Consider the following 17,074-nt stretch of genomic DNA (forward strand, 5'->3'; position numbering starts at 1 on the left):
ACTGCTTATAAAACAGACTGAAATTTAGATTGATGCTAAAGCAACCAAGACCATAAGTGCCAAGATCGAAACTTTCTGTACATCATTCTACATGCCTTTTAATGCTGCTGCAGGGAAGGTGTCAGAAAAAGTGAGTTACAGCGCACTGAAGAAACAGTCTTTTTTAAAATGTATTTTTTCTGTTTTACATTTTCCACAGCAAAGATTAATGGCAAATTACAATTCTGACTGTTAAAAGAATTAAGGATTTTCTATTCTTATGACGCTTATATATGTCCAGAGCAAGAGGAGCAAAGAGATGTGCTACTTTGTCCGCAGGGGGCGCCAAAATCAACATAAACTGAAATATTGGCCTCTTCAGAGTCAGTTTTGGGAATAAGATTGTTCTTGTACTACTACTTGCTGCATTTTCAGTGTTGAAAAGCCATCCAATCTCTGCTTGTCAACCAATGCAAGTTGTCCAAGAGGTGCACTGCAGTTGCACTCAGAGACGGGGCAAGGAAAAGAATCAGTCTGTTTAAATAAAATAAAACAATCTCACTGAGGTGGGAGCAGAGTCGAGCTTGGTTGATGAACAAGGAGGAAAATAAGACTGAATGTTGCATCAGTAAACTGTGTCCTCTTGTTGCAGTATATTTCCCTTGTTTACACTAGCAAATACTGCAGCCAAACTGCAGTAAACCAAATTCCTCAATAATGTTGCTTAACAAATGAAAACAAATCCCACCCCCCCAAAAAGAAAAACAAATCTTAATAAAACATACAGAATGGAATATTTTGTTAATGTTTCGACAGTCTAAATAGTTTTGAATCAATGTATGATATGTTTATTTACCAAAGTTTGATGGAAAGAAATATTAAAAAGACTTAAATAAATGTTAAAAGTCAATATATCATGGAACATGATGGCCGGCTTAAATAACATTAAGTTAAATACATTCTAAGGACATTAGGCATTTGAGGATAGTATAAAAAAAATTGCATCACAATCGGTTCTTAAGATCAGTAAAGAGTTAGTTGGGTAGAATTCAGAGTCTACACTGAAGTCTTGTTATCACTGTTTCAAAACACATGTTTATAGAAGCACATCTTCAGCCTTACATTTGTGTGTTACTTCAGCTCAATGTGTCCCAGGACAGACAGACAGATGGATACTGACACTGAAACCTCCTTCCTTTAACAAGGCTAACAGTCGAACTCTATGTGGAATCGTATTCACATTGTTTATAGATAAGGCTCAGTAGACCAAATTAAGTAGCCTGGACGTACCTGAACTGTGTTAATACACGATAAGAAGATTAGATGAGATTTACCAACCCAGCATTCGTCAGCTGCAGTGTTCACTCAGACCTTGATGCATAGCAACAGGTGAGCCCTGTGCACCACGTTAGCATTCACTATGGACTAGGACATGGACCAATCGGGCCGAAATGGAAGTTATCATTTCCTTAAGACCTTGGATCGCCTCCTCCCATCCTTCATCTGAGCTCCTGGTGAATGTCAGTGTTCACCTCCTTCTGCACATTCTCTAATAGTAAGCTTTCATCCTTGTTTCCATAGATTTCTTAAATCTGTCTTTTTATATGTGGCAGCATCCTTTTCTTTGGTCAACAATCCACTCCAGCGTTTCCATCTAATATATTTTCAGCTACAACCATTCACTCCTTTATATGCTGACATTAAGACATACCACAATGTGAGGTGAACATGCTTCAACATGACGGCATACATCCTCTGGAGTGTGTTCACATGGACATTCAAGGGGCTCCTGTGCACCTGCAGGTACCTGTGGGTGAGTGTATGCTTTGGGACATTTCATCATTTGTATTTAAATTCTGGTAACTCATCCATGTAAAGCTTTTTCTGAGGGTTGTTTTATTCATGGTGAATGTACGCCATGTTTATTTGCATTGCAGGTCTGTCCATATAATGCAATCAAATTCTTGCCAAGGCAACAATTCATTACTGAGGGAGCGAGCCGACGGCCGAGAAAGCTTGTGGGTAAGGATGATAAAAAGTCAGTGATAAACATTACCCAGTAAAACCTCTACAAGCATGCAGCTAATACGACTTTATTTAATTGGATTAAATGTGTTTAGACAGGCTTGTGTGTCCTACCTTCATGAGCCTCAAATGTGCTTTTGTCCTTTTGGTTTTGTGGGGACATCAAAAAAAGATGACAATTCAATTACCCTAAAAATGACCTGTTATTATAAATTATACTATGGTCAGGGCAAATACTCAACTCTGATTGGCTGTAAGGTTTCAATTAAATCCTGACAATTGGATACCAATGAGGTCGTTCCAGTTAAACTGTCTGTTCACCATTCTAAATGGTACGTATTAGCTTGTAGCAAAAGCCTCTCTACAATTTATGCAACTTTTTACAAGCAAATGTCTCATAAAGAAGATTAGAGGCTTTAATATTTCTTTAGATTGTTTGGAGAATATGACAACTTTGATGATTAGGATGAAGCTGATGAGAGAGAGAAACTGATAAACTGTTAAAGGCTTTACAAAAATAATGCACTCCATTTTTCTCTGCCTGCAAAGCATGGCCAATTTTGTGACTTCCAGGTAAACTAATAGCTGAAAATGAATCTGCACCAGATGTCACAAATTTGGCAGCTCCACGTTTCAGTATCAATTTGAATTGCTTCCTCTTTTAAAGCTGCTCGTAAGTTTGATCCGTTTGTTGTCACACACTGAAGTTGCTCCTCTGTAATTTTTGCAGCCATTGTTTGAAATAAATTCTAAAAATATCTGAATTTATTAGCAAGGATTAGATTGTGACTGACGGTGTGTTTAGTGTATATTGTTCTATGTTGATGTGTTTTGGGAGGGCTTGAAATTATTTGGGAGAAAAAAAAAGAAAAAGGTTTGGGGAATCACATGCCTTATTGGATAATAGTGACAATCTCAGATTTTTGTCAAACCCTCAGAATTTACCAGAGAAACAGTTACAACCTTTTAAAATCCCTATATTCAATCGCAAAAATCATATGAAACACACTTTGTAATGGTCTTATTTTTTTCATATATAATGTGGAAGGTTGTCTTTTTATAGCATCAGCATGGGTGAAAAGCCAAATACAAATTTCTCACTTTGTGGGACAATAAAGTTAATTTTGATCTTAAACCAGTAATGGTGTTATAAACAGGATAACGCCTGATGAGGTGCATCCATGCCATCCATAAATTCCTGATCATGGACACCTGCCTCGCATAATACTTTAAAAGAAAGTCTATTTATCACAAGTATCAGGTTTGAATGTAAACCAACAACAATCTGTGTAATCTTATCTTGTTTATGGAGCCAAAGGTCTATCTGCTCTATCTGCTGTTCCATCCCAGCACGTGTAAGCAGAGATACGATGTGATTACCTCATTTGTCTTTCTTTGTCAGGTCCTGGGAGTAAAGGGATTATATCCATACCAGGAAGTCCCGACCGCACTACAGCCCTTCATAAACGGCTCACCAAAACCGAGAAGGAGATACTGTCGCTCAAGACCAGGTTTGCCTGTGAGAGAGCATCATGGGAAAGGAGGTTTGCTTATCTGCAGAGAAAACAGGAAGAGCTACACAATCAGGTGTGCTTTCAAATGTGTTAGTGAGAGACAAAGTTGTGTGTATACAGTGAATAACTGATGGCTTTTTCCTAAGGTGGCCTCTCAGGGTGGAGTGTTGGTGAAAGTGGGCAGTTTTGACGATCAGGGGGGGTCAGGAGTGGACAATGGCGAAGTATATCAGGAGTGTCCAAGTAAATGACGCAAAAAACTACAGTTTTTAACTGAACAATGCTGCTGAATTAAATAATGACATGTACTAACGACTCTCCGATGAACAGGGAATCTCCCAAGAATTACGTACCAGCGCAGAGGATCTGATTTGTCAACGAGAGGCCTCACGTACGCCAGCAGTTTGACAGGCAGCCACTTCTCCACATATTCAACGATGAGCTCCAGACCTGCCTCCTCCTCGTCTTCTGGCGCCAGGTACAGCCCTTGAAGGAAAGGTTTGCAAGGGAATCGTACGAGGAAACCATTCTTGTATCAGTAAAGCAAATACAAACTACATCGCAAAGATCGTTAGCTTAGCATAAGGACAGGAAACATGAGAAAACGTTAGTCTTGCTCCACCAAAGCTCCCTGATCATGTTTTATCTTAGATGTTTATTATGAACAAAAAACCAAGGAGCAAGACAAAAAATTGACTTACAAGAGCTAGTACAACAACTGGTAAGAAAAACCTACGTCTACTGATTTGTGCGGACACATGGGATCTGAAATGTAATAAGTCTTGCTACCTAGTTGGATTTTGCTACCTTAGATAGAGAAATATAAAACACCTTTGCGCAGCCATTTCACAAGACAAACTTAAAAGTAAACTCCTGCACACTGTCTAACTTGTAATCAAACATTTATTAGCAAGGTTTCGGTACTAGACCGTCTAGTACTGAAACACACACAGAGCAGTGCATGTTACCTACTGTATAACCTTTCAGAGAGGGCCAGGCCACACTGGAAAGTTGTAAAAGTGCAGTGACGTTCTTGATCCAAATCTCCATCGGAAAACATAAATACGCCAAATATGTCAAACTACACTGCACAGGTTAAAGATTTTTTAAGACATCTTATTTCATTCTTATTTCCCTTCAGATGTTTTAAATCTTCAACATATCATGTATCGTCACTTATATTTTAAAAGCAGCCAATTAAATCTGCATTCTGCTGAAAACTGGTCAATATCTATACATGAACTGTGTAATATCTACACTGTTAATGCATCAGTGTATATTTATATTTATAAATATTGTTTATACTTGCAATTACCTGCTTGAACATAGCTTATTATCATTATTACCACTTTTATTATTGCTCTCACTTGGTACTTCTTGTTTATTATATTGTTATTTCTATTTTTATTTTATATTGTAAACTTATCTATAATTCCTACTGATTTTTGGTGTTATGAGCAACTAACAAATTTCCCCCTGGGATTAATAAAGTATTTCTGATTCTGATTCTGATTAAAGCTCTATAAAATGTACTGTCATCTTCTCTATCTTTCTATCGTAACTGACTGAATCTTTTCTCTTCCTCCAGTAGATCATGGAGGGCATCGAAACCGCCTCACCGGGTTTTTGTACCACACTCCCCCATGGACCTGGAGTTGGGTCACCGTGTCAGGATCATGCTGCCAAATGGAAGGATCAGCACAGGAACTATCCGTTTCCTGGGCCACCTGCAGGGGGAGGCAGATCTCCACCTTGGGGTGGAGCTGCAGACAGCTCATCACGGAATGAATGACGGCAGCCACAGGGGGCACTGCTACTTTGAATGGTGACTGATCTCATTTTCTTACTGTGTGAATAGAAGCCACATGTAACCCTGAGCTCATTAGACAGAAGCTGAATTTTAAGATATTACTATACAGTGTCTGAATGAGGTCTGTCCAGGCTCATCTGTTTAAAAAAAAGTATGACTTCCAGTGCCTGGGTTAAAAACATACCATTACATACAAGTCACTTTGAGAATGAACACATTACATCACAGTCCCTATAACTATGCCTCCAGACATACCTACGCAAATCCTGTGCACTTAGTGATTGAGGTGAAATATGCAAAACACAGGTTGAGGTAAACTTGACAGGCTACAGCTTTTAAGAAGTGGTGTGTGTGTGTGCACTTGAGGTGTGAACTCATTTGCCTGCAGCAATGACAGATCTGACTTCCTGTAGAAAAAAAAACAGGATTCTCCATGAACACAGAACTAATGCAGCCTTCAAATGGTTTGACCGTAAAAAATACAAAAGCTTTTTGTTGAGTTTCCGTTAAGAGTTTAGCTCATTACATCTCAGAAGATTTGATTTGAAAGCCAACTCCAAACACGACCACTTTTTTAACGTTTGCTTTTTCTGTTTCTTCCCTTTGCAGCAAACCTGGTTATGGGGCATTTGTACCATTCCACAAACTACTGATGGCCTGGGAATAACAGAATGACAGACAACCGAGCTTGGCAACTGGTTGCACCAGAAAACTGAGTGTAAAACATGAGTTACAGTTACCTTATTGTAATGCAACACATCTTTGTATTGACATACTGTACATACAAAGTTATGTATGCCATTTGTACTGAGCCCATGAAGGCTAAGATAAGAAAAAATAAAAAGCTGTTTGTAAATCAGTTCCACACCAAATCTGTGCCCACAGCTTGTAAATTCATGACTGAAGTTTGCAAAGCTGTGTGCACTGTTGAAAAACACCCTGGGTATGGGTTCTGAGAGGTTACCCAAAATCTATGTGCACAGATTTACAAACTGTGGTAATGGATTGAAAAATGGCTTTTACATTTTTTCTAACCTTGGCCTTCAGGGGCTCCCAACATATGACTTATCTGATAATCACAATAAAATACAATAAAAAATCAGTTCCTTTGCTTCAAGTGGGATCTTATGTAAGAGATGCAGAAACTATCTGATGTTCTTTTGTCAACTTAGATGGTATATACGTAAGTCTGCTCCCAAAACAAGCTAACATGTCTTAGACTAAGGGAAATGCTTAATTTCCAGCACACGGTCAGCCTTGGTAAAAAAAAAAAGCAAAAAAAAACTTATGATGATAACCATGGGAATAAAAAAACAGGTCGAACCAAAACATGTTTTATAGCACCATGATAGACGTTTCCAACATTGGGAGCTGATGGCAGTGTTGTTAGTTTTTCAGGTAATTTGCTATTCACCAACCAGAATAGCTCTTCTATAATACCATGGTTGTATTTATTATGGATCACTGAATTCTAGAGCAAAGCTAATGGTGGCGCTAGAAGATAAGTCAGGACTCACTTAGGTCATCTTATGGACTCCAGATATCTGTACAAAATGATAAGCCATGAATTCCAAACAACAGCACACAGACACGTGCACAGACTGACCTTTCCCCTCCCCAGAAAAAAATGTTTGTGCTTGCAACATGAGATGGAGGGTAAAAATGTCTTTTACACCCTTGGGCTTGCCCCAGTTTTACCAGAAAAAAAATGAATGAGTGTAAATGTCATGTTGCTCATTTCCAGATAAACTTTGGAGACATATGACTAAGACATTCACAAGACAGATCACAACACTGACCTCAAATATCAGTAGAACTAACACACATTTAACATTTCTAAAAGTTTTTTAATTTTTAGTGACTTTTTCTTCTTTACAGGTTGAACATGACTTTTTACAGTGTATGTTTACAAGGGATTTTCTACAACCCCATAAATTACCAGTGTTCATGAGAACTTAGTTCTGGGTACATTTGAATAATCATTCATTGAACAGTAACAAGTTTATAGAGAGTTACATAATGTTTGTATGGATAATTTTTAACAAAACAAAAACTGAATTACTATCAATAATACTCTTGGTTTGTGTCTAAGTCTTTTGTGAGTTTCCTGGTTCGGTTAGGATTTACTCTAAATCCCATGTGATGGGAATGTAAGTGCACCTCTCAGAGTTTACAATGAACAGCAGAAAGTTCAGGAGAACTACAGGGAAAGCAAAAGTAAAACTTATATACTATATACACGGAGAATCATGTTTGCTTGAGAACTAATTTTAGGACAAGGATTAAAATATACAAAATTTGACACAATATGCATCAACTGTCAAAACTCTAGAAAACCATTAACCAAGTGATTACTTCTGGTCTAGAGGCTTTTTTCATCCAAAAAATGGATGACATGGCCACAACTGACGACAATGTCATACAAATGCATATAGCTCAAGCCAAACAAATAACAATTCTATAATGGCATATTACAGAGTAATGATTGGCTTTGGAACCAACCAATGGTACATACTATGAGAGTGTCTTTTTGCTTTTTGTTTCAACACAAATATCATTTTAGATCCAACTAAACAAGGAGGCTCAAGACATAATTTTTTCAGAGAAATCATCAGAATATCCCTCTCTGAGCCTTCAGGTTGAGGATCTCTGCAGCCAGTTTCTCAGCATCCATCAGATGTGGAAACATCTCCATGACTGCATCCACCTGATTTGGGTTGAAGATGGCTTGCAGATTCTTTCGGAGTTCCAACCTCTGCGGGTCAAACACAGCAGAAGAAGCTTGTTGTTGGCCCCAGGATGGGTGCTGATGGTCTTTGTAGGAGCAGCAGGAGTTGTGGGAGTTTGAGAAGTGGATCGAGGGCGGCAGGCTACATGATGACCTGGCTTGGGGCAGCCCCTGAAATGGATCTGACCAGTAGTTTTCCTGATGATTTGGGGTCCCATGGTAATTGTGATGGTTTGGGAGGCTTTGCTGGTGTGGTACACCATGCTGGAACATGTGAGAAGGGTAGGTGTGGTATTTGGTTTGACCCTTTGACTCCAGGTTCCCATGATGTTGCTGAAGAGCTGAGGACCCTACATGGGAACAGCACCTGTTGCATTGGCTGCTGTTTTTTTTCTCTAAAGGCACAGAGGTATGCCAGGATCCAGTGAGGGCACTCTGCTGCTGGGCCCTGAGCCTTTGGGAGGTATTGTTGCAATGTGAAAAGTCCGAATACTGGCTCTCTAAAGAGCCAAGGCCAGAATCCAGGTACTCCTGAGAGATGTTGGTGTAGTAAGGATTGGCCAGTTGGTGCATCCCTGACCAGTCATTCTGACACTGGCTTCCTGTTACCGGACATGGCTTATGATTTGGACTCTTTCTAGGGTCCTTCCAGTACAGCAGCGCATTTTCACTAACCAGACTGGGATATGAAGAACTTTGCTGGTCTCTCCCTTTTATGAACTCTGAGTCTTGAAGATAGGAACAGGCATTATTGGTAGGTTTAGGATCAGCCTGAACTTGCTTGGGTGATGACCTGGCATTTCTCTCTTCTTTGACAGTAGAAATCTGGGCTTTTTCTCTCAGTTGATCAGCCAAGGACAGGTACGACTGGTTATTTCGCTCAGGATGGTAGAACTTACATTTGATGCCGTAAGTGCACTTTTTGTCTGAAAACAAAAAAATGGACACACACACAAACGTTATAGGTCATCTCATGTGGGAAACCACATTAGTTCACCGACCAAAATCACTGACAGAATGAAAGCAGAATGGTTCCTCTTCTAGAGCTATGTGTTAGTCATATCTTACCATAAGGGCAGAGCTGCCTCTTTTGCTCTGTAGGCAGTGGCTTTGTCCTCAGAAAGTTTTCAAGACTGGGGCCATGGCGGCCAAGAGGGTCATCTGGGGGCATGAACCTGGACAAAAAGGAAACAGATGTGAACTCTACAACGTTGTTTCCATGATTACAACCTTAAGACACGTTATGCAACAACTTCACCACAATCACAGCCTCAAACAGAAGAACAGATTGCTTACTTGTCATTGACGAAGGAATACATGAGGAGCCTCTCCTCGATGCATCTCTTCCACTCTGGTCGTTCTCCTTGGAGGTCACGGTAGGTGTCATTGGATACGATCACTCCCTCTGACTCGTACGCCAACTTGACGATAAAGCGGTCGTCATAGCAAACCACTCGCTTACCGCCAACACGCCGTGATGGAGTGAAGACCACTATTTTACGTTTTTCGAGCTCCGCAAGGATGTGTTGATCTGAAAGTGCAAACACACACGAGTAAGACTTTTGTTGTTTAACTGTGATTTGTCATAGTGTTTAAGTTTAGAGACACAGACATACAGTATGTTTGTGTTTGTTTATCACAACATGTTGTAGAGCCGTTCCTTTGAAAATCAACTTTCAACACTTACAAGCACTTTTCCATTCAAGTGCTTCTGTTTGTCTGCTCTGTCCTCACTTCGCCCCTGGCTCTAGATGATCTCCTCCTGTAGATGATTGTCAGCACTTAACCACACACTTCAAGTAAACTAGGTGTGGAAGAAAAAAAAACCCCACAGCTTCACTTCCTGGTGGGGCTTTCCAACAATCTACTGGAGGCTGATTTTCTTTTCTTTTTTTTTACTTCCTTGTTTGCAGAATGAAAATAGAACCTATGGATAGCTCCACCCAGGTTGCACAGTAACTAAAAGGAATGATGCATCACTTTGTAAACCCACGCTCCACCCTTCATTATATATTTGTTGTTGGAGCTGTCAGAGGTTAGTTAAGCATGAAAACATGACGCTAAGGCTGAATGAAAGACAGCTTCTGTTTCTCCAAGAGACTATGAAGTCTGGGAATGATATCAATCTAGATTGTTCAGATACAGCCAAAAACATGTGACTCAGCTGCCAGAAATGTGGAGCTCTTTATTGTTTTCTACTACTATCAGTTACACCATCATTACACTGAATACCTACACTTGACGCTGTCTTAGCTTAATACTGAAACCTAACTCAGTGGTCAATTGGGTAAACCTCAGTTTCACAATCTTAACTGTATTGCCCCATAGGTTTGGCACCAGTTCTGTACTTCTTCATCTGACAGAAGGGAAATATTATCTCATGTCTTTCACAAGAATGAATTACGTATACAGGACTTTGCATACCTCCAGTTATAGAGGACATTCAAGCAGCAGTCGTATCACGTTTCATGGTAAAAGAGGAGCTCTGAAGGAGAAATGATAACTTATGGGAATAGAGCACTGATTCCTGGCGAATTAAAGGAACAGGTCAACATTTTGCAAAGTATGCTCTCTGCCAACTCTTGTAAAGTTAACAAATAAAGCATGTCTGTAATTATTATCTGATATATATCGTTGTTTAAAGGTGCACTATGGAGTTTTGGTAGAGAAATGTGAAAGTTGGAGAAGTGTACAGATTCTGTGGTTAATGTTCATAACTCTATACACAAACTGTCCTCAGGGGAAAATTTGGTCCCTGGAACACTTTTTGAAGCTAAAATGCTAAGCGAGAAGTTATGGTGGGCCCGCACCAGTGAAACCGTAACTCTCCTGGTAGCTTTTTTAGCTCCAAACAGCGTTCCAGGGATCCATTTTTCCCTTTGAATAAAGTTTGTGTCTTTATTTCAGAAAATATAGCATAGAATTGTTTCACTACTCCAATTTTCACTACCAAATCTACATAGTGCACCTTTAATAATAATAATAATAATAATTTAAAAAAAAAGTAAAATCCACTGAGGATTGTGATGGACTTATTTTTGATGGTACCAGTTGCTTCTGGGGAGAACTGTCAATTTTGCTCCCAGCTAAGAAATAAAAAAATGACAGAATTGGCAATTTAGCAAATGTGCAATGAGATAGGATATATTCAGGGCGCTGAAAAAATGTGATCATGAACACCTTACACACAACCACAGAAGAAGTAGGCAGCAATGGTATACATCCAATGAACTGAGACCGAAAGAGCATCAACTGATAACATCATTATCAGTTAGCTGGATTAAAAACAGTAGGGTGTAAAGTAATTCACCTGATATGAAGTGTTTGTATAGACTTGATTTATAATAAACTGAAGGTGATAGCTTGGATTTGCATTAAATTGAATGCACATCTGAAATGAATCCAGTCAGAGTCAGCATTGAATGTCAGACTCAGGGATATGCGATATCACCCTCACTAGTCTGCACCAGAATTACAAGTGGAAATAAAGTTTGGCATGTGTTGTGTCAGATTAAACTTGCATATAACTACTCAACGAGAGCAATGCGTGAACACATTCAACACAGACATGTGGAAGTTAAGCTGCAAAGACAACTGAAGGCTGGTGGTGCTAGCTATGCTAACGTTGGCTACACTTGGCAAACCAACATCATTTACCTGCAGAGTTATGCACATTGAAAAGAGCTACACATTTCAGAAGCATTTTAAATAGCCATCAGTTTCCTCATTGAAGAACATGATTAAAGGTTTCAAATAACAACTAAATAGCGTTTTATACTGACCTAGCTAGTGTTTAGCCATGTTAAATAAATTGTGCTCAATTTGGACTGTTTAATGAGTGTTTTCTTAACTTTAGAGTAGGCTAAGGCTTTTAGGTATTCATTTAGTTGACAGGGAAGATTTCCAGCCCTACTCTTTTTTTTTATTATAGTAAGGGTAAATGGACAAATGGAAATAAAGAACAGGTCAATGCCGTTTCAAGTGGACCACCTGATAAGAGGTCTTGGTCTCATATTGCTTATGTTTTAGCCGATAAGATAATTTCTGCAAAGACTGGGAAAGGTTGGTGCGGCTAAAATAACCTGACGCATGTCTCTCATTGGTTGTGCATTTCTTGGACCCTCACCTGTTATGGGTGCATCAGGTCGGGGCTGCTCTTTACGCCAGGTGGGAACAAACACAGTGATGTTTTTATGACCCCTGTCCAGGAAGAAGTTAACCGCCAGTTGGAGGCCTCGACATGAGAACACTTCCTTGTTGCCATGACTGTATAAAGAGACAGGTGAGAGAGGATTAAAAAAAGTAAGCACTACTAAGTCATTAGAATACATATATGATATACACATATGATACAGGGAGCGGTGAAAATTCAGTTGATCTGTGCAAACACTGCAAGCCTTTGAATGTTCTCCCTTGGGCTATAACTTACTCTGAACTTCATGTATTACACCTGATATCTAATGCGAGGTGGAGATTTGGAGGTGTGTGCCTAGAATTTGCATATTGTAGCAGTGGCCTTTACAAAAACATGCACAGGCAGGGTGGTGAACGCCCTTTTTAAACACGGCCAAGGAGGAAAATGCATGTTTAAGGGTCAGAGTTGAATATCCACATGACAATGAGTGATGACAGCTTAAAACATGTTATTTTAACAGGTGCTTTACTGTTCACAGGCACAGAAAGAGTGTTTTGTCTATTGTGTTTATTGTGTAGCTTCTTGTGCGGGTAATGGGATGGCTTTTTGAGTAGAAAAAGTAGCAGCTTTGATAACAATGACTCAGGACTAAAATTGTCAATTCATTTTCCAATAATATTTTTTTAATTACCTCATTGCAACATTGCTGCCGTCAATAACAATTGGCCTCAATATTGCATCTGCAGTCTTCCAGTCCTGGACTTGTGGTGTGTTTCTGCCGGGTCCGGGGGCCCAACTGGGAGGCATCAGAGGGTCGCTTTGGCCCGTGCTCCGCTCTTCGCTGTCAGCGGCGCTGGTCCCGCTTTGAACCAGCTCTCCCAGCACCGAGTTAGTGTCTGTGTTCAGGCCCAGCTTTCTCAGAGCAGCCTTCACCCCCTCTGAAGAGTAACCCAGCTTCCTGAAGAAGTCCACTCGGAGCTGCAGCTCCTCGCTGTCTGGTTCGTGTTGGTCTGAAGCTCCGGAGCCCCGGCTGGGAAGTGCCTGATCCATCCTGGAGCAAATGGGCATCTTTTAAGAGGTGCTATGCAGCTGATATTCACTGACTGACTGAGGGAAAATAATATTTCAAAGAATGAAATTTCACTTTTTGTTTCTGTTTTGCTGCCTTAAGATTGTTAAAAAGACTGTAATAGACACATGTCTTCAAATTTACCCTGGCATATAGGTCTATTGTTGTAGTCTTTGAATACTCAAACAGATCCACAGACTTTAAGGTCACTATCCTATACGAGTTGTACAGCTGGAGCTTGTAACCATGTTGACATTTTCAACTGCGGATTGTTGTCAAAAGTCATTCCATTAGTTTTATGACTAGGAGTAACAATTCAAATAAAAGTTATTCGTCTACCAACGTAGGCCTATCCCATTACTAGGCCTGTTTTAAGTAAAGTTTGCTCCTCTATTCAGCTGTACTGTCATCCTCTAAACATAAACATAACTGAACTCAACTTGAAGAAACGCACTGCTTTTCACACGGTAGGCTGTAGAAAGGCTATACGTGTTAGTATGAAAATATTTGAGCCACAGGCTAAATCTCACCTGAGCTAAATCTACAGTAGCCTTCGTGATACAGGTGACAGGTACATGTTTACAAATGGAGCTTCTGCCGCTCGCGCTCAGGTAAGTTCACAGCTCATTCCTCCTAAACAAATCCCACCGACAGTTTACCTTCACTGTCTGTCTCTTTCTCTTCTCGGTCCATCTGTCATCAGAAATCATCCACAGCTCCTGTTCACGTCTCCAAGTGGGTTACAGTAACTTTGTCACAGTTTCGACTTGAGTAAGCACCTCCCTCCTGGAGAGAGAGAGAGAGAGAGAGAGAGAGAGAGAGAGAGAGAGAAAAGGTTTCTTCCCTCCTTCTCTTCCTCCTCCTGCCTGCCGGACACACGCTGAGCTTTGAAGAATTTGCATATCAGAGATCAGATTATAAGTGTTCCCTTTTCCTTCGGCTGTCACTCAGCCACGCTGCTTTGCTTGTTCTTTCTTTTTTTTTTTTTTATGTTGGTGGGTGTGACTCCTGTTTTTTCTTTGTTGTTGTCCCTCCAGGCAAATTTCAGAATACTTGACACAATACAAGCATGGTAATATAATGTTGATTTGCTGTGAGGTTAATGCATCAGATCACAGCTAAAAAAAAGAGCGTCAAAACATGAAATATTTTTATTCACATAAGGCTATCATTACAATTTACTGTAAAAATATTATTGAAATGAACTAAAAACAAAAAGAATCATGTAATGTTTAGGCTACACCTTTGTAAGGGAGCGATGCAAATCATAATGCCAATCTGAATCTAGTCTTTTTCTAACAGCTGTCAACTAGACGCAACTTTTTATTTTCATTTGCAGGTGTGTAACAGAAATTGAGGTAGGCATATCTTTGTTATGTTAATCCTGGCTGGTTTTTAGGGATCTGTATATTTTTGGCGTAGGCTACAAAATGATCTAAAACATGATTATTATTATCAAGGACCTGCATGTAACCTAATGGATTGTAGAAAAACGTAAAATACTGGATTTGAAGGAGGCTACAGTAGAAATGGTGAGACAGTAAGGAGAGCTTTGTTATTTTGTAATGTGATCTCGATGTGTCGACTCTTACTCAATCTCCCCTCCCCTCTCATTGAAGGTTATACTAGAAATACCTAACACAGAAAAAAACAACACAACAGGGACAGGACGCCCTCTAGTGCTTGAGGGCAAAATACAAAAATCTGACAAATAGCATATGAAATATTTAGTAAAAAAAAAAAAAAAATACAATAATTACACAAACACGTACATCTGTAAAATAAAGTGCAGTAAATGTGGAACCACTCATTTTGGTAGTCATAGTTTCAGATATTTACAAGATAAGAGTTCTGGACAAGCATTAATAAACTGACCTAAATGGGTTATAATAATTGAGTTACTTCTGTCAACTCTTGATAAAGAATTCAACATTAAAAGGCTTAATCTAATTAAATAAGACAGTTTAACTATATTTAACTGTTCAGCTTTTTATTTAGTTATATTCGTTTACTTGTTGTAAATAAGAATTCTTGTAAGAGCCAACACTCTATATTTGAAAGTCCTCTTTAATAGCGGAGGATTTTCTGGTGCGACCGCCTTCAAAATGAGCAACAAAATGAGCAATAAAAAAACACTAGACAAGATAATTTCCTATATTTTGTTTCCTTCATAAAATGTGTAGTTTGTGGAAAAAATAAGGGAGAACAACTAACATGTTAAATAGAGGACTTTTAGAAAAATAAAAATCTAGTGTCTACTGTAGCACATGTAACAGAGGGGTCTCTGGGGCCATATACCAAAAGTAAATAAAGCTAGTTTCATAGACACTCAAAGATTAATACCAACACAATATCCCTATCGTTTGGTAGTACGAGATTTTGACAACTACTGAAATCACACAAAAAAAAACTTTTCAGTGTGAGTCATCTTCCCCATTTTCCCACATAGGATTTCTCAAATAATGACTGCAAATGCATCTGCACCTTTGAATTTTCCTTATGGCTGGTTATACTGGTTTTGTCCACTAGATGTCACCCTACCTCCATTTTCCCCCACTGGACTGCTCCCACCAAGGGATAGTGGAAAATGTTAGTTGTGGCTTCAGTAAGCAGGTGGTTAAGTTGTGAGGTATTATGTGTTTTATGTGTTGTGTGTGTTTGTGTGTGTGTGTGTGTGCGTGCGTGTGTGTGCGTTCGTGCGTGTGCGTGTGCGTGCGTGTGTGTGCGTGTGTGTGTGTGTGTGTGTAAACAACCCTTGTGTACAGGGTTAATGGCACGGTCGAGCTGGGTTCACACTGCGTGCAGCTGGTTAATGGCATATACAGGGTTGAGTTCCGGAGAGTGGAGAAAGTAATCAGGGCCAGTTGCCAGGCGGTTGCCTCCTCTGAGGGCCCACACCGACGGTCCCAGGTGTCTGCAAGGCCTGATATTACTGCGGGGCAATGAGCTGCAGCCAGCAACGATGAGTTGGAGGTGAACCCCTCCACACAAACATCCACATCCACAAACACATATTGGAGCTTCGATTGAAAGACAAGAACGAGACAAAAACCTGCAAAATTCTCATCGTTGTACGAGTGAGCCATCCAAATCTTTTATGTGTAAAAAATGCATTTTATTACATCACAACTGGCTAGATAGACAGTTTTATAGTTATTTTACTGAATTTCATTTGTAAACACTCCTTTTAGCCTACAGTGGACTGCGGTGGAGTGTATTGTTTTTAATTTACGGCTCGATTATATTGGAAAGCATTACTGGCATCCACTGAAGCTATTGTTCCCTAATGCAAATCTTAAACCTCGCTGAGAATCCAAGTGCCCAAGATTGGATGAGATTAGTGCAGATTGGCTATTGTGAACATCAAACGCTTACTTCCTTAACAGCTTGCGGGGAGGCATTACCCTTCTCAAAGGCATATCTTTTTCCTCCAGGCAGGTGTAGTTTGGCAGGGCTTGTTAAACCTGCGACAGTTGATCAAATATTCAGCCAGGCTCATTGTACTGCTGAGAGCTTTTTGGATGTGGTCGGGGCAGTGCTGTGCTGATAAAACCGGCTTTGTAGTGCCTCAGCCCTGGCCTCCCCTTTTGTAATTCCTTTCGTCTACTGCTCGGGTCAGCCGTCTGTCAGAGAATTAAATTTTTTTGTTATGATTTCTTTAAAAAGAACCAACGGGAAAGAAAAGGCAGCCTTTAACTGGAGTAATCCATCTTGGACCAATGGTGTCAGAGTGATTCACGATTTCCAATTTAGCCATGGTTTGAATCTAAAGTAAATCAGGCAGGACGGCTCCACCCTTTGTGCAGCCGGACGA

General features: G+C 39.8%; 2 protein-coding genes across 5 annotated transcripts; one reads left to right on the forward strand and one right to left on the reverse strand.

Moving 5' to 3' along the window:
• The first annotated feature begins 1,343 nt into the window (after positions 1-1,343).
• LOC109999125 (uncharacterized) lies at positions 1,344-6,430 on the forward strand. Its single transcript, XM_065958362.1, has 8 exons — positions 1,344-1,534; positions 1,649-1,792; positions 1,917-2,001; positions 3,407-3,591; positions 3,665-3,761; positions 3,849-3,996; positions 5,107-5,343; positions 5,938-6,430. Exons 2-8 carry the CDS (start codon positions 1,718-1,720, stop codon positions 5,993-5,995), a joined length of 885 nt encoding a protein of 294 aa, XP_065814434.1. The 5' UTR covers positions 1,344-1,534; positions 1,649-1,717; the 3' UTR covers positions 5,996-6,430.
• Positions 6,431-7,154: 724 nt separating this feature from the next.
• LOC109999113 (endoribonuclease ZC3H12A) lies at positions 7,155-14,096 on the reverse strand. Of its 4 annotated transcripts, none has more exons than XM_020654039.3 (6): positions 13,920-14,096; positions 12,883-13,298; positions 12,183-12,322; positions 9,353-9,587; positions 9,125-9,231; positions 7,155-8,982 (listed from the first exon to the last, which is right to left on the reverse strand). In XM_020654039.3, exons 2-6 carry the CDS (start codon positions 13,257-13,259, stop codon positions 7,940-7,942), a joined length of 1,902 nt encoding a protein of 633 aa, XP_020509695.2. In that variant the 5' UTR covers positions 13,260-13,298; positions 13,920-14,096; the 3' UTR covers positions 7,155-7,939. The 4 variants fall into 4 exon arrangements, with proteins under 4 accessions (XP_020509695.2, XP_020509697.2, XP_020509698.2 ...); XM_020654041.3 differs by having other exon boundaries at positions 12,883-13,242; positions 13,920-14,095; XM_020654042.3 differs by having other exon boundaries at positions 12,883-13,242; positions 13,791-13,930.
• Between the last annotated feature and the right edge of the window lie 2,978 nt (positions 14,097-17,074).

This window comes from Labrus bergylta, chromosome 8, assembly GCF_963930695.1.
Source record: "Labrus bergylta chromosome 8, fLabBer1.1, whole genome shotgun sequence".
Taxonomy (NCBI): domain Eukaryota; kingdom Metazoa; phylum Chordata; class Actinopteri; order Labriformes; family Labridae; genus Labrus; species Labrus bergylta.